At 35.4% G+C, this 17,993-nt stretch overlaps 2 protein-coding genes across 3 annotated transcripts; one reads left to right on the forward strand and one right to left on the reverse strand.

Moving 5' to 3' along the window:
* Positions 1–10,442: 10,442 nt before the first annotated feature.
* LOC125204795 (inactive protein kinase SELMODRAFT_444075-like) lies at positions 10,443–15,477 on the forward strand. 2 transcript variants are annotated; one of them, XM_048103530.1, is made up of 11 exons: positions 10,443–10,596; positions 11,009–11,420; positions 11,816–11,990; positions 12,708–12,862; positions 12,952–13,046; positions 13,118–14,124; positions 14,321–14,481; positions 14,572–14,648; positions 14,721–14,868; positions 14,940–15,086; positions 15,174–15,477. In XM_048103530.1, exons 3-11 carry the CDS (start codon positions 11,816–11,818, stop codon positions 15,306–15,308), a joined length of 2,100 nt encoding a protein of 699 aa, XP_047959487.1. In that variant the 5' UTR covers positions 10,443–10,596; positions 11,009–11,420; the 3' UTR covers positions 15,309–15,477. The 2 variants fall into 2 exon arrangements, with proteins under 2 accessions (XP_047959487.1, XP_047959488.1); XM_048103531.1 differs by lacking the exon at positions 10,443–10,596 and adding an exon at positions 10,657–10,787.
* Positions 15,478–16,865: 1,388 nt separating this feature from the next.
* On the reverse strand, positions 16,866–17,749 carry LOC125204801 (PRA1 family protein F2-like). The gene has a single exon (XM_048103535.1). The coding sequence runs from the start codon at positions 17,662–17,664 to the stop codon at positions 17,101–17,103; it is 564 nt and encodes a 187-aa protein (XP_047959492.1). The 5' UTR covers positions 17,665–17,749; the 3' UTR covers positions 16,866–17,100.
* Between the last annotated feature and the right edge of the window lie 244 nt (positions 17,750–17,993).

Consider the following 17,993-nt stretch of genomic DNA (forward strand, 5'->3'; position numbering starts at 1 on the left):
TCTTTTTATCCTAAACAATATATTTTGTTCCACGATTAACGAATTCGTCAAAAATAAATAGTCAACAATATTTTAACCTAAATATTGCATAAAAATATAAACCAAAATATATTGTTTAAAATCAAAAGCTAACGCTTTTATGATGTGTCTAGCATTCAATGTGGTTTCCATTTACTGCGTTATGACATTATGCTATTAGATATCCTCATGCTATCCAAAAGAACAAATTTTATACTACATTTTATGTCCGTCATTTAAAGACACATTTTGACTTGGCATGGGAACTAAGAATTTATTTTACTTTAGAAAGGAAATGAGTGAAAAAAGTTAGTGGAGTGTGGGTTTTATTTAATTGTATTACTCCCTTCGTCCGCCATTAGGAGACCGGTTTACTATTTTAGTTTGTCCGTCATTAGGAGTCCTAGTTTACTTTTGCAATAAATGGTAGGTCCACCGCATTTTCCATTAACTCTTTCCACTCACCTTTACTGAAAATTGGTGAAAATCCACCAAGTTTGATCAATTTTTGTGTAAAGTATGTCTTCACTAATGTTTCATGCCTTGTAAGTCTATCTTTGGACACTGGACCCGTTAGAAAATTTAACCAAAGATGGACTATACATAACAAATGAAGATGCATAGATTTCTTCGCTACGGGACAATTGTCAAAATTATGATATAGTAATCATTTATTTCTGAAAGTTGATGGACAACCAAATTTGACGGTTTTTGGGCATTTTACCCTTGATTTCAGTTAGACTTCCGTGGAACTCACGCCCAAATGATTTCCGCCATTTAAAGACACGTTTTGACTCAGCATGGGAACTAAGAAATTATTTCACTTTTTAAAGAAAATGAGTGAAAAAAATACTACTAGAATGTGGTTTCTATGGATGTAATAGTTAATTTAGCATATGATCCACTTAGAGTGTCCACAGTGGGAGGGCCGCGGCCCTTGGCCCGGGCTTGGGCAGGGAGCGGCCCCCCACTACTGAGCCGAGAGGAGGACGCGGCCATGGAGGGTGGATGAGAGAGAGCCGAGCTCTCGGCCAGGCCGAGGCTCTTGGGCACGCGGCTCGGCCTGCCACTGCAAGGGCCGAGAGCCGCGGCCCGGGCCATGGTTTCAATGTTTTTTTTTCAGTTTTTGTGTTAATTTTAGGGTTTTGGAGAAGATGAAGTGAAGAAGATGAAAAGGAGAGAGAGGGGGAATGTGACGAAAATTAGATGGTAAGTTTCAAAAAATTTTGCAGTAATTTAGCATTAATTTGGGAAACAAATCAATCTCAATCATTAAATCCCTATTAAATTGGTCAATTTTTTAATTAAGGATTGTGATTTCAATTCACACCCTAAATATGGAAACAATTAAAATTCAAATTTTCAATAAATATATTTACTTGTAATTGTCAAATTTTTTAAAATTAATTTAGATTTTTTATAACTATTATAGTCCAATAATTACTCTAGCTAAATTAAAATATAACAAAAAATGTAAGAAAATAATTTTAATTGGTGGCCCGGAGGGCCACCATTGTGGTGGCCAAGTTTTGAGGGCAAGAGCCAAGTTTGGTGGGCATGCCCAAGAAATGATGGTTTGGGCATGCCCAAGAGGGCTACCACCGTGGACACCCTTACTAAAAATGGAGAAAAAGTAAATAAATTGCCAAAAATGATGAAACATGTATGTAATAGTTAATTTATACTCTTAAAATATGGATGTAATAGTTAATTTATACTATTAAAATATGGATGTAATAGTTAATTTAGCATATAATACGTGGATTACCAAAAATGATGAAACATGTATTTTGGCTGACAATGGAAGTAGATAAAGTATGTAACTTAGTAAGGTAGTTGATCTAGAGAACTTCTAATTTGGCACATAGTAAAACGTAATTGCGCACATGACCTCGTGCACCATTGAGAAATATGATAATTTTATTCTTTTGTGATAGAATCGAAATGATAATATGAATCTAGAGATATGTGATTTGGCACAAATAAATTAGTTTCGCACATGGGCTCTTGTACCCATTCAATAGATTAGTATTTTTCAAATATGTTGGAAATAAATCTCCTACAATCAAGTAAGAAATATAAAATATTAGTAAACGGTATAGTTCTCTTATATAGATTATTCTAATTCCTAAATTGTAGCTTATTCTAATTCCTAAATCATTTTCAGAAATAATACAATTGATACAAAGAAACCTAATGTTTTCGATCCTTTTATCAAAATAGAACAATATATGTTTTATGTGTGTAAGAATGTTTCTCATTATGAGAATATATATCAAATTGTTTTTAAAGTCTTGTTATAAATATATTACAGAAAATACTTGTTAAATATTACAATACAGTGATAATATTCATTTTTTAAATCATGAAATCGTGGTAGCATAAGACTTTAAAATAAAATATTAAATCATAAAATTTGGTCAAATATTATTATTTTTATTTTGGTTAAAAAAAAAGCGGGCAAAGCCCGAATATAAAAACAAAATCAACGAAGATAAGCAACACCTAGTCTGTCATGAAGCAACCAGTTGTGGAGCCCCAATGGAGGGACCTCGAGCTCATGAACACGTCTATGATAAGAATAAGTAATTAAGCATAATGCGATAAAAAATTAGCACCAAAGTTTCCTTCTTGATGCACATGTTGCAAAGCCACAATATCGAAATCCTTGAGTAAACTACGTACCCTCTGCGGTAATTATTTCAAGTCAAAAAATTTATTAATTTGAAGTATAGCCTCTATCCCCCTTCTTAATCTGTACGTATAATTGATACAAGCAGATATTTGCATGGGATAAGGAGAGAGTAATAAATTACTAATCAGCCCGTGGAAAATATAAACGAAATATTTAACACGTGAAACTAGACGTAATTACTAGAGATCTGCGTCTAGCTAGGCCGTCATAAATAAGGGAATCGGATTCCTTTCATAAACTATTACTCTCCCTCCGTTCCTCGATAGTTTACACTAATTTTCTATTTTATCCATCTTCAATTAATTGACACTCTTAGCTTTTACCATTTCTTATAATGGAACTCACATTTCATTAACTAATTTCACTCATATTGTATTAGTATAAAAATAAGTGCTCAGCGTCGTCCTATAAAAATATGAGTATTTGAAATAACACGTGAATTAATGTACAATTGATAAAGTAAGAGAGATGAGTAGTTTGCATAGGATTAGGGTTAGAAATTTCTAACCCGGCCCGGAGTTCCATATGTGGGATTGACGGCTTTACCCTAGGTGCAAGTAGCTATTTCATTCTTGTAACTCTACCCCTCCGGCCATATATTTAGGAACTAAAAAGGAGTTTTGTTCTACTATTTATTGAAATCCGTGAGCTTTAATCTTATCCAATACTTCATTAAAATCTTCGTGGCAAAAAAAAACCAATGGGAAAAACACCATGAAACAAAAAGAGTAGCCGTCTACTAGACATTTATGATTAAGAAGACGTGCTATAATATACTCCCTATGTCCCCATAAAAGTTGAGTCATTTCATTCTGTGCACTCGTTTTGAAAAAATCGTAATAAATAGTAAAGTAAATTGGAAAATAACGTAGAGAAGACTCTTATCTACGTTATTCTCGATTTTACTTACTATTTATCCATTCTAACTATTTATTACGATTTTTTCAAAACGAATGAAAAAGTTAAAATGACTCAACTTTTATGGGACAAGGAGTACAATCTCAAAAGTAAAACAAACTTGAAAGTGAGAAAAAGACACAAAATTTGCACTAGGACTTTGAAATTATACAAGATGGGGATTATATTGGAATATGGATCTCCATGCTGAACCTTCCTTGTCTACATAACTTTCTTCAGTTCTGATGAACCCTCAATATGCAACATGAATTATGTGGGAAAATGCTAGTTTCTTGAGCTTAGGAAAGACAACAACATCTTTATTAGATATATGAAGATGAAGAGATTCTATTCCAATCACTTACGAATATTATATAAAGTAATTGAATGTGTATCTTGTTCCTTAATTCTGCTTCTCCTGCAGTTCTTGCAAACTTTTCCACACCATATACTCAATGTTAGAGATCCGGTAAGAAGGTTTAAGTTTTTCAAAAAAACAAACTCGTTCCCATCATCTCCAACATTGAACTCGTTCTCCCTTAGACCTCTTAATCCACCCAAAGCGCGGAGACCATTTAACTGAGCTACTCCTTCGAGGGAACAATTGAAAAGGTGTTGGAGCTTTTCAAGCATATGGAACCCTTTTGGAAGTTTGTTGACATTATACCAATCTCGAATATCCAAGATTTGCAATTCAACCAAACTACGCGTACCCTCTCGTAAACTAAGACATGATTATCATGCAATTTACACCTTACTATTTGTTCATGATTTTCCAGGTTTTCTTAAAACAAAGAACGCATTGCTAAATTGCTCAAGTACTATCTCCCCTTGAATACGGTGATCTTTAGGATAAACGCCACAATATGAAAAACAAAAACCAAATGAGGGGAAAACTCTACTTATGCTTTTTCCAATTCCCATATTTCAATTTTCCATACAAATTTCCCACTCTTCTAATACAACCGAAGATGTTGATTGAATTTTCAAATATTTAGACATGCATTAGTACGATGTCGTTTGAGTTGTGTGGAATTGAGTACTTGGGCTCATCTGTTGGACTTGGGCCTTTAAATGGGCCGAAACACTTAACAATCACAAAATGAATTACTACTACTTCAATTACTTTACTGTCACTTTATTAGTTTATTTTATTTGTATTATTGGGCCTTCTTTCTTGATCAAGTTTGATTGCTGCTAGAAACTGGGCCCTTCACCAAAGCTCAAATTTAGTTTCAAAAATATATGGTTAACTAAAGAATCAAATTTAAGTTGATAAAGAATCAAATTTAAGTTGATAACAGTAGTACTCCATCTGTTCCACAAAAGATGTCACACTTTCCTTTTTAGTTTGTCCCATAAAAGATGTCACATTTCTATTTTTGGAAAAAGTTCTCTCTTACATGAATATAAAAATAATATTTTCTCTCTTCATCTAGCACACAAAACAAAACCTCCTAAAATCATGTGTCATCCCACAAGTGTAACATCTTTTGTGGGATGGGGGGAGTATTTTATTTGTCCACAAGTAATACTCATGTACACAAAAGTTAGTCCCTTTTTTATTTATGGTATATTTCTCATCTAATGAAGCGGATCACATTCTACGCTAATAATATTTTGAACATTTCTTTCTCTCTATTTCTCTACGACTTAGCTAATTTCACATCAAAACATATGTCGCCATTAATAGTGGATAGTGGACGGAGTAGATGAGAAACAAATTTAGGAGTCCAATACCAAGTAAGATTTTGTTTTTGTTTTAGTGTTGGAATCAAATAATTTTCCATACCTCTAGTAGTGTAGCTGGAGCAGATGAAGGAGTATTTAGAATTAGAAGTGAGATAAGACAAGGCCACAAGGGTGATTTCATGTGATTTTGGATTTTATTCATCCAAGAAGATTCAGAAAGGTTACAAAATTTTCAAAATGTGAAAGGGAAAATAGACTAAATCTAGAGTGGGGACTATAAGATAATAGTTGAATGGGAGTTTCTGATTATTCTGACAATTGACATGTCAATACCAATAATGCCTTGTTGTTTGTGGGGGCATTGGAGCTCATAGGTAGGGAATTTATTGGAGAGAATGTCATATTCTCTTCCAATATGCTAGCACAATTTTCCTCCCACACTCCATAGCTCAACCGATATCTGATAATATGCATATTTTGTTGTATTTTATGATTCATTCTCATAGCTTTTAGGATTTGATTTGGTTTATTTTATACTAGTAGCTAAGATATTTCGATAGCTGCATCTATCACAAGTTTAGAACTTTTCTATTCAAAATTTTAATCTTTTATGTACCTCCCAGCAAAGATTCAATAAATTAATGTATTAAATGTTCCCTGGCCTTGATAATAGTTTTGTTGTCGAGAGCATTTTTTAGTACTCTAATTTCGATAACAATTCCACATTGCTCATGCTTTCCCTTTTTTTTTAATTGAGTGTGAAAACAAAAAAGTTGCAAATCCAACAAGTGATTTTCAAGAGGAAAAACGAAATTTACCTAATTTTACTTGAGTTTTGAAAGAAAACGAGATGCAGCCGTTTTGTATATTACCTCTTTCATCTCATAATAGATGTCACACTTTCTTTTTTAGTTTATTCTATAAAAAATGTCCCATTTCTTTTTCTTTTAAAAAGTTTCATCTCACATTAATATAAATATGCTCTATTATTTTCTCTTTTTCACTTAACACACACAATATAATATCTCTTAAAATCTTGTATTAATCCCCAAATATATTGTCTATTATGGAATGAAAAAATTACTAATTTTGTGAGGTTTAATGTTTTGACTACCATAAATAAATGTATTATTATTAATTATTTTTAATTTGGTTAAAGTGATTTGTGTATGTACATTCTTTTTCATGATTTGAATTCATTCTACTTTTGGTTATTATTCTCTTTTAAAGTTGAAGGTATCTCACTTTCTTGATTTGAACTAAATGTAAAAATTGAAATGGCCCATCAAATTATTTTTTGCAAAATTTGAAGGTGGAGAAATATGTGATTGAATCTTAAACTTTTCATTTATTCATTCCGTCCAAGATATAATGTCCTATTTTTGTCATTCCATATGTTTGTCAATTAAAATTCTCATTATTAATTTTTTTTAGATAAGTGGGCATCACATTTCAATAATTTAGTACTCCTATATTCATATTATACTATAACTAGTTGTATATAAAAATAAGATACTAAATTATTATATATTTATTTTATTTTATTTCATGCATGAATTAGGCTGATAATTTGTATATAGAGTAGTATTTATAATTATCATTATGTTTTATTTTATACTCGTTTTTATAATTTGATTTGATTTATATTCTTAATTTAGGTTTATCTTTTTCTTTATCTCCATATTATAAATATGTGTAGGACTTTCTATAAGATTCAGTCACTGGAGAATGGGAGTATCTATCTCACATTAATATCTAATTGTTTTCCTTATTCATATTATTTATATAATAAATATTTTACTAACTTTTTAAACTCGTTTCTCTTCTTAGTCGAAGCACTATATTGCAAACGATTGAACAAATAAAGTGCTTATAAAATATGACACCATGTCCTTTGATGTTTTTAAATGAACAATGTCATGCTTAATTTGAATTTAAGTAACTGAAATACCTTATTCTAAAAAACTAACTGAAAATACAACAAACATTACAAATTCATAAGAAATAATACTAACACCATAAATAAAGATTATGATCAAAACTTCTGACATGTCAGTAGAATGAGAAATTGTCTTAAATGGAATAGTGCAGCTTTAATAAAAATACAGAACAAGTTAAAGACACAAAACTACTGAAAGTCATGATTACATGTAGCTGTTGCTGTTTAAATAAGACCTAAGTTTTTCCAAAACGACAATATTTTAAATATAAACAAATGAGAAAATAATTAAAAATAAATATTAGTAGTAAAAATTTGTGGGACATACTAATGAAAGCTCATTGAATTGAAAACAGCCTTTTTTTTTTAATTTTAGATAATCTGATTATTCATTATTGTGACTGTATTGCGCCGGCCACTTTATACTGAAATTTACTTATTAATAAAGACAAAATATTTATGTTCTTTTTTACTTTTAATTTGAATACTGTACTAATAAAGACAAATCTGCCCAATTAAAAAATTCAACTTTATTTGCACAAGCGCGCCATATTTTTTTCAAATCTTTTACCAATTTTCAGTATAATCATCTAAAATCACAAATAATATCATTTCTAATTTGTCATCTTTCTAAAGTAAAATAACAAATCACAAAATTTTAAAATTTATGAATTGTCTTATTTGGTAAAAGTTATATTTTTATTTTTTTTAAAACGACGTACTTTAATTGTCACATAATACACGTACACACAACTATTTCTTCACATTTCACATCATCAAAATTTTACACGTATGCGCCAATTTAGCACCATATTTGCTCGAAATTTTTTTTATCATAGGCCAATTATGAATTTTTTTTTAACCAAATTTTGTGATTTTATGTGCAATTAATCATTTAAGATATCCTCAGCAAATTGAATTTATTTATTCATTTAGAAATAAAAGGCACGATTTTAACTAAATTAATTGTAATTAATATGTGAAACAATGAAAATATGGTCAACTAAGTGCCGACGTTTTAAACATCCATTTCAATTAATCCAAAGAGCTCAAATCATTAAATACTTATAAATTAATTAACCAAATACTGCCAATTAATTTGTTCAAATTCAAGACACTTCGATACATCAATACCCATAAAAGGAGGTGTGAATGATCTCTTTATTATTTCAAAACCAAACATTACATAGGAAATGCTTTATTAACTTTTACCTCTAACGTTATTATGCTTTAAGTTTGAATTGTTACTTTCGAATAAAACCAAAATGTTTGAATTATTGAAGTCCAAAAGCATTTAAAATAATGTCAATTTTATATTACCACCACGTGAAGAAATAATTTATATTACTACCCTTTTAAATTTGAGTTGTGGAAAGTGTAGAAGTTGATTATCTCCTTGTTTTGGTAACTTCCAAAATTGATAACTAAAATTCCCTTTTTTTGCAAGTAATACTTGTCTTGTGGTATTTGGCACTTCGCATATCCAAATTATCACGTGACTGAGATATAATGATATTGTAATTGTTTCTATTTTTGTTAAAACATAATGAATAAACATACACATGCTAGCTGGATTGATTATAATTATTGGCTTCGAGATCTAGTACTGTTTCTTATTTAATTGTGGAAATTAGAGATAGGATTATTAAATACACAAACCAAACAAGGAGTAATTTTAACGTAATTAGGGGTTAAATTGAATAATAATTAAAATATCATTGTAAATAAAATAACAAATTTAATCAACTCCTTTAAATAATAGAGTTCAATTTTAGTCATTCCTAACTCAAAAAATTGTTAAAATTTCCAACTATAACTCTATAGTCCATGCTATAATAGTACAGTACAGGGGTGTTCGGTTTGCAAGATTGTATCCGAGACTAAATTTGTAGCGTGTTTGATTCATGAGATTCAACCTCACAACTCAATTCTAGTGGATAATCATAGGATAATTAATCATAGCTAACCCCCTATGACTAAACTAATCTCACAATCCAATCCTAGATTGTATCTTAGTATTATTTTATTTTGAAAACCGAACACCACGTAGGATTGTTGCTTGACGTAATAACCGACGCATACGAGCAGGTCCATGTTCTAACATAGTCAAATCACATTTTTTTTATAGAAAATTTAAATTTTATTTATTATCATAGTAATATGTATTTTAAAAGTGTTACACAAATGTAAAATGAGAAATATGTTTTCTCAAACTTTGAAATACGATTCTTGTTAAAGAATAACAAGTGAAGTCAAGTCAAGTAAATCACTATTTTTTTTCTTTCATTTTTCGTTGGTATAGAGATCCAATAAATTGTAAAATTAATAGTTAGTGATGCGGAAGTAAATTATTACTACTACCACTTTTAGTAATTTTATTGTAACTATTATAAAATCATAATTAAATTTCATAAAGTAATGTCCTACATAGCTAGAGGTTCAAATTTTTGTGCTTGAAAACAGTCAACTTGTAAAATCATCATAGCTAAAATCTTTTAAATAAAGGTCCTTCCGCACATTCACACTTGAATGACTATAAGGTCAAATTTTAATATAATTCCTCTATGATTAATTTCTTTACAAATGCACATCTTTTTAGACTACTGAAAAAGTCACAAATCAAGTGCCCAAAATTCTTAAATAAATATTTTTTTATATAAATTGTAAAAAATGCAATAATCTCACTAGGAAAAGTGAAACCAACAATTTATACATAGTTTGGTCAATACATATTACTCCCTTCGTCCCCGATTAATAGTCACTCTTTGACCGGACACGAGTTTTAAGAAATATAAAAAAAATTGGTTGAAAAAGTTAGTGGAATATGTGACCCATTTTTTTATATTGGTTTTATAATAAAATGTGACCTACTACTTATTTATATGTAAAACCTACTGACTATTTATAGTAAAAATAAAGTGTGACGACGAATCGAAATGGAAAAGTGTGAGTTTTAATCGGGGACGGAGGGAGTAGAACACTATTTAAAGTTAATTGAGCAACAATACTTTATAATTGAAAATTTTTATGCTTTGGAAAATCAAAAATATCTTTAAATTTGAAATATCTTATCCGATTTTAAAAAAAAAGTAGTCATAATTTCAAAAAAAATTGAGGTGAGAGAAAAAAAGGTCAAAACAGTAGTTCAAACGCAAAAACCAGGGCAATCTCGACAGCCCAAAAACCTCGACGGCGACATTGTCTGGAGCAGTAAATATCATTACAGAGAGAGAGAGAGTTTTGAGAGAGAATTGGAGCACCTCTCTCTATCTACATCCGCACAGATTTTGCAAGCATCGTCTCTTTATGCATTGTATTTTTTCTGTGTAGACATTTACCTGTCGCTGTTACAAATGTAAGTCCATCATTGCTCTTTCCCCACCACCCCACCCCTTTACACTAAATGAGGAGTTAAGTCATTTTTTTCAAGAATCATCACATTGCCAAAAAAAATTGAATCTTTTTCAATTTTGTTATCTGGGATTTCATTTACATCACTTGGGATTTGAGTTGGTGAGGTTGTTCAACCTGAATGCCTCATCTCATGTAACATCCCTTTTTCTCTCTCTCGTGAAATCGTTATCCATGTTGTGATGTTTAGTTGCTTTGATGTGAAAGAAGGAGAAACAATCATGATGGTTGAAAAAACAACAATGTTAAAACTGTTTTCCCATTTTCTAATATTTCTATTTGCTTTTTGTGTTGAATAGTGTGTGTGTTGTGTGTTTTTTCTTGGATTTGCTGAATGGGTTTGTGGGATTTTGCAGGAAGGGATTTATGCTTTCGGTGATTGATTGAGAAGTCTTATCTTAGCACAGAAACTCAACTCTCATGTCACTTCAGCTAAATTTTTCTTAATGAGTAGTGAAAAGGGAGGGTTGAAATTTCTTGAGTTGTTATAGATATCTGAGCATTCTGGCATTCCAATAATTAAGGTTGGAGGAGAAAAGGTGCTGTCTTGGTTTGAATCTTTCTGTGCCAAATTTCAAGATTTAGGCCAAAATTTGACCTGTCTTGATTTGAAAGGAGGGTATGTTTGTAATGTGGAGGTGAAAAAAGGGAAGTGGTTGTATTTGCTGTGTCGTTTATGGTGTAGCCAGGGATCAATCATGTGCCAAACAGTGGAGTCTTCAGCTTGAAAAGAACTCTCCCTGCAGATCCATTCACATAGCTGTCTTGGTACCACTTCTGGAAACTGCATGTTACATTCACTCTCTGGTTAAAACCCAAAATGTTTTAAGATATCATTGCTTTGACTGAAAAAGAAAAGAAATTAAAATCAGCTTATGTATATAAGTATGTTGGTTGATTCTTGGTTGAAAAGGGCTTCTTTTTTCTTGGGGGGTGGTAGAAAACAGTGAGCAAGTCAGCTGTAGATGCATGAGTTTCATCACAGCTTTTAGTGGTGGTGGGGCAGAGAGGGCCTAATAATGTACCTAATGTTTATTGGTGTTGCTTTCATTTGTAGACAAACATTCATATAATGCTTCAAGCTGTGGCTGCCTCTTGAGAGAGACAGAAGAAACTTTTTGTTTAGGAGGGGAATAATTTTTTTTTTTTTATATGTTGTGAAGATGAGTAGAGAGTTGAAGAAAGGGGAAAAGGGTTCTGCCATGGCTGAGAAGGTTGTGGTGGCTGTGAAGGCAGCTAGAGAGATTCCCAAGACTGCTCTGGTTTGGGCTCTGACTCATGTTGTTCAGCCTGGGGATTGCATCACTCTTCTTGTGGTCATATCTTCACACAGTTCTGGTAATAATTTCTAACATTGGTTTCATCTCTTTCCCTTTTTCACATGGAATCTTAAATTCTTGCAGTGCCTTATGTTTCTCTTTTCTTTGCCTTACTTCTTTCCTTTGTAAAGCTTTAACCTTTATGTTAACCGTTAACGATTTTGCAGTTTCAGAGTGTTTTTGATCCTTATAATACTGAATGAAAATCTTGGTTTGTGTATTATGATTATAGCTCCTTGCCGGTTGACCGTTTTAAGGGTAGATAGGTGGGACTTGTAACTCAATCCGAAAACTCGAGCTTGATGCTATAGCATTTATTCTTCATACATGTGATGTTTCTACAGTTATGCTGGTTTCTGTCTATTGTTTGGTTTATTTATGTCTGTCTTGCTTCCGAGTCCACATGGTAGGGACTTCGATGAACCGGGCTCCTCCACATTTCTTCTGTACTTGTTCACACTTAATTGAAATGATTTTACACAACTTGTGTAGTAAGTCCTTTCCATCCCCGTCCGCTCCCTAAACCTTCCAAAATTTCCTCCACATTAGAGTCGCGTGTCAGGGTGTCGTAGCTGGCCCAATTTAATGTCGGTTGAAGTTTTTTTACTGTAGATTTTCATCTCAGCTGCTGTCCTGGCTTCACAGAGGATTGTGTTGTGTTTCATCATTATTTCCGTGTTTCTCGTGTAAATTTTTCTTGTTTTATATGGCATCTCATTCGACCCTCATTGATCAGGTAGGAAGCTATGGGGCTTTCCGAGATTCGCTGGAGATTGTGCAAGTGGTCACAGGAGATCAAACTCTGGTACAAATGCAGAGCTGAACTCTGATATTACAGACTATTGCTCTCAAATGATTCTTCAGCTTCATGATGTTTATGATCCAAATAAAGTAAGTAGATTGTGATTTCACAAGTTTTACTATTGCTACTTTTGCTTGAAAACAGCGATGAACACGGCTTTATCTGATAAAAATCGCAGATCAATGTGAAGATAAAGCTCGTCTCTGGGACGCCATGTGGAGCAGTCGCTGCAGAGGCGAAGAAAAACCACGCGAATTGGGTCGTTTTGGACAAGTAATTTTCACCATCATCCATCTCTGTTTAGCTCATTAACTGTGGTTTTACAACATGTTTATATCACGCAGACATCTGAAAAACGAGGAAAAGCGTTGTATGGAGGAACTGCAATGCAACATTGTTGTCATGAAGCGTTCGCAGCCAAAGGTACTACGGCTGAATTTAGTCGGGGCAGCTAGAAAGGAGCCAGAAACAGTCAGCTCGGACGATAACAAGTCTTCGGACAAGCAAGAGATCAGAAAGGATTGCCTGAATCCCACTCGTGGACCTCTCGTTACCCCTTCGAGTAGCCCTGAGACGTTCACCGCCACTGAAGCTGGAACGTCGTCAGTCTCAAGCTCTGACCCCGGAACTTCGCCTTTCTTCATTGCTGACGCGAAGGAGTGCCTTAAGAAAGAGAAGCTGCTCGTTACTAAACAAGAACGACGAGAGATCGATGAGTCCAGTTCGGATTCTGAAAGTGAGACTCTCTCTTCAACTTCAAGTTTGAGGTTTCAGCCGTGGATGGCTGATATCGTCAGTTCGCGCTGTCAGTCCATGGATCATCTCGGAGAAAGTGCTCGTATGCAGACTCCTGCCACCAAAGCTCTGCTTGGTAAGCTGTGTAAGCACGACGATGAGGCTGGCTATCGATCCCCAAGCTACCTGTCTAGCCTTGACTTCAGTGGCAGCTTGCGAGAAGCTATCTCGTTTTCAAGATCAGCTCCACTCGGGCCTCCACCGTTGTGTTCCATATGCCAACACAAGACGCCCGTATTTGGGAAGCCTCCGAGGTGGTTCACTTATGCAGAACTGGAGCATGCAACGGGAGGGTTTTCGCAAGCGAACTTTTTGGCTGAGGGCGGTTATGGATCTGTCCATAGAGGAGTCCTCCCCGATGGCCAGACCATCGCGGTCAAGCAGCACAAGCTGGCAAGCTCCCAAGGCGATCAAGAGTTCTGCTCGGAAGTTGAGGTGCTGAGCTGCGCTCAGCACCGGAATGTTGTTATGTTGATTGGCTTCTGCATTGAGGACGGGAGAAGATTATTGGTGTATGAATACATCTGCAACGGATCCCTTGATTCTCATCTTTACGGTATGCTTTCGCCTTCTACATAGGGAAGTTCTACTTATCTGCAATGCGAGTAGTTCAATTGAGAACTATTTTAAAATGAGAACTTGTGTTCCAACTGATATGTTTTGTGTCACTAACTGATATGTTTTGCGCTTCCAACTGATAAGTTCCGATTTTAAGATAGTTCTCAATTGAATTGCTTCCTATAAACTTACAGGACGCCATCAAAAGACGCTAGCTTGGAATGCTCGGCAGAAGGTGGCAGTCGGAGCAGCTCGTGGGTTGCGGTATCTTCACGAGGAATGCAGGGTTGGTTGCATCGTGCACCGAGACATGCGGCCCAATAACATCCTCCTTACTCATGATTTTGAACCATTGGTACTATCTCTTAATCCTCACTTCTATTCCACCTCTCTCCCTATTATATATGTGATCTTTCTTGATGGTAGTCTATTCTTGCCTGTGTAGGTGGGAGACTTCGGCCTAGCTAGATGGCAACCCGATGGGGAGACAGGTGTCGAAACCAGAGTAATCGGGACTTTCGGGTAAATCACTCATCTTTATGCTTTAAGGTTCAAGAACTATAAAACATTGAGATAATGCTATGCTTCATGAAGGTACTTGGCACCCGAGTATGCACAGAGTGGACAGATCACAGAAAAAGCCGACGTCTACTCATTTGGTGTCGTGCTGGTGGAGCTGGTCACCGGCCGGAAGGCAGTAGACCTCAACAGACCCAAAGGCCAACAGTGCCTCACGGAATGGGTAAGACACACTTCGCTTTCTATACCAAATCGTACGCCAAGTGTTTCGAGACTGATCCTAACAAATTACAGGCACGGCCATTGTTGGAAGCGTACGCTGTCGATGAGTTGGTGGATCCGAGGCTGGGAAGCTACGCAGAGAGCGAGGTGTACTGCATGCTGCATGCTGCGTCGTTGTGCATACGACGGGACCCTCAAGAGCGGCCGCGTATGTCTCAGGTAAGAAGACAATGATTACATCTTGAGACATTACATGCTTTTTTACAGACAATGAAAAGTTCTATGTACCTGCCCTTGGTGAAATAGGTGCTTCGAATACTGGAAGGAGACGGGATGGATTCGGGTCAGCTGATGACACCGGGGTCGGAGGTGGGGAGCCGGAGCGGGAGGATGGCGAATGATTTGTCCGGGCGATTTAGCTCGAATCTATCTCTCAACTAGAGACAGAGGGCCTTATGTTATGCATCAAGAAGTTGTTTTAAACTGATGCTGTCAAGATTTTTGCCTCGTGTATAGCAATGGTAGTGTAAAGTTTATGTTTTCATTATTGAGGAATGGATACCCTATTGCTTGGTTAGTAGTAATATATACATATGTTGGTTTGACACAATCTTCATCTAGAATTAAGTTACACATATTGACCCAATATTCATACTCTTATTTAAAAGTATCCATGATTCTTCGAGTGGATGACCTTTAGAATCTCATGCGATTCGAACATAAAGATGGATGACTTTTTCACTTATGTAAACCTTTTATGTGAAAAGTAATTTATTTTTACACCTATGTTTTACATAACTTATGAAGCACTAAAACTCTAAAAGTGCATTAAAATGATTGTAACCATTAATTAGCATCGTAACGGGAGCTTTATAATTTTCTTTATTCTTTGAAACAAGAGCTAATTAGTACGGTTTCCGAGCCTAACATGGTGTCTGCTTCTTTTGATGCTCAATAATTTTTTTTATCAACCCACATAATATTTTATTGATATCATAGCAATAAACTAATTTTATTGATAAGAGCATCCACAGTAGAGGTGCGCGGCGGACGGCCCGATCGGGGCTAAGCCGCGCCTGTGTATTGTAGTGGAAGAGGCCGCGCCGGAGGTGGACAGCTTTTGTGGGGCAGAAAGACTTTCGCCCCGAATGCTCCGAGGACGAGCCGAAGGAGAGAGAAACGCGGCGGCCGCCGCGGCTATCTATTGCACGGTGCAATCGCCGCGGCGGTCACCGATTTCCAAATTTTTTTTATTTTTTTATTTTTTTAAATTTCAAATTTTTAATTGTTTTTTTATTTATTTTTATAAATATCCCACCAAAAGTGAAATATGGCTAACAAAAGTGTCGACTATTGTTGCGGAATTTTTTTTTTGTGGCCGTGGACAAATCAAAAGTGGCTATAGAAAAAAAAAGAGAAGTGTCCAGGAGAAAGTGTCTCCTATTGTGGATGCTCTAACATAAACTAATTTTAATCTTGAGAAACTCAGAAAATGGTTAATTATAGTACTCCCTCCGTCCCGGCTAAGATGACACATTGCTTAGCCGGCACGGGATTTTAGGAGTTATTGGTTGAAGTGTTTAATTGGAGAGAGATAAGGTGGGTGTAGGTATTAAAGTGGAAAGATGAAGATAGATGTGGTTGAATGTATTAATTGAAAAGAGAAAGTTACTAAAAAAGAAAATGTGTCATCTTAGTTGGGACAAACTAAAAAGGAAAACGTGTATCTTAAGCGGGACGGAGGGAGTACTAGTATTTCTAAGATAAATTTGTAGTGCTATTAATTTTACTATCCAAGGCGATTTTTAAATGTGCCCACTTAAACACGTAACAATTTATAAGCTACAAGACAATAACATATATTCATGCCGACTCTTCACATTAATTTTAATTAAAAATATTAACATTGTTTACGAATTAATCACAATATCAATAAAAGCACCAATCAATAATTTCTGCATCTTTTCAAAATATCTCAAAAGATAGAACAAAATTCCATGATTCAAACTTCAAACTTCAAACATAATTAGATTTTGGCAAATAAATTCAGAGATTTGTTGAATAAATACATCTCACGCATACATTGAACAAAATCACAAAAAAATTCAACAAGTCAACAACTGATAATCACGATCAAATCAATTGATTTCTGAAAATTCACCACAAATTCACCAGAAATTTACCAGAAACAGTGGAATTGAAGAGGATAAACAACCGAAATCGAAAAAAAAAATCAGGAGGAAGGAGGACTCGCTGACCTCAGCAGCCCGGCGGACTCCTCGTCGGGGCTCAAATTGTCGGTCCTCCTCACGACGGCGTGGATCAGCACCACCACCGCCGCGACGAGCAGCGCGCTCAGGATCTCCGTCGTCGCGCCGGTGAAGAGCAGGACGAAGATCGTGAGCACTCCGAGCACGATCAGGACCACCTTGTCGCTGAACATCCGGCCGAAGACCACGAGCGGCTCGTCGCGGAGGAAGTAGAGGAAGAGCCACACCGCGAGCATCGCGAGGAAGACGATGAGCGAGATCGGGTGCCAGAGGAGGCTGAGGAACACGATCGCGAGCGCGACGATGGCGTAGTTCACGCTGAAGTAGGCGAGATTCGTGCGCACGCGCGCCAACGACTCGCGGAGGGAGCGCGGCAGGTCGAGGCTGTGGACGTCGGCCAGCTCGGCCCAGGGGCGGCGCGCGCCGAGGCCCTCCTTGATGCGGTCCTTGGCGCGGGAGATGTACTCGAGGCTGACGGAGGTCGCCGCCGGGGAGGAGGAGGTCGGGATTGTGCCGTAGCTCGACATTTTTTCCGGCGAGGGCGGCGGGAATTTGGGGATTTTGGGGAAAAGGGGGAAAATTGGAAAGGGGGAGATGAAAGAGGGGATTGGGGGTGTAAATGAAGAAGCGTGGACGTAATGTAGGGAATAAATTATTCCGGTGAGACACGTGGGTGTGTTGAGTATATGCTCAAGTGGATCTACGATTTTTATTTTTATAGTCTTTAAATAAAATTTGATTTATGTACATTAATTAATGATTTCTACTTATTTAATTAGTAAGAATATCAATTCCAAAAGTTTTGATTGAATTTGTGACATGGTGTTAGAAAATACACCCTCTATTTATTAAAATG

This window comes from Salvia hispanica, chromosome 2 (genome assembly GCF_023119035.1).
Source record: "Salvia hispanica cultivar TCC Black 2014 chromosome 2, UniMelb_Shisp_WGS_1.0, whole genome shotgun sequence".
Classification (NCBI taxonomy): Eukaryota; Viridiplantae; Streptophyta; class Magnoliopsida; order Lamiales; family Lamiaceae; genus Salvia; species Salvia hispanica.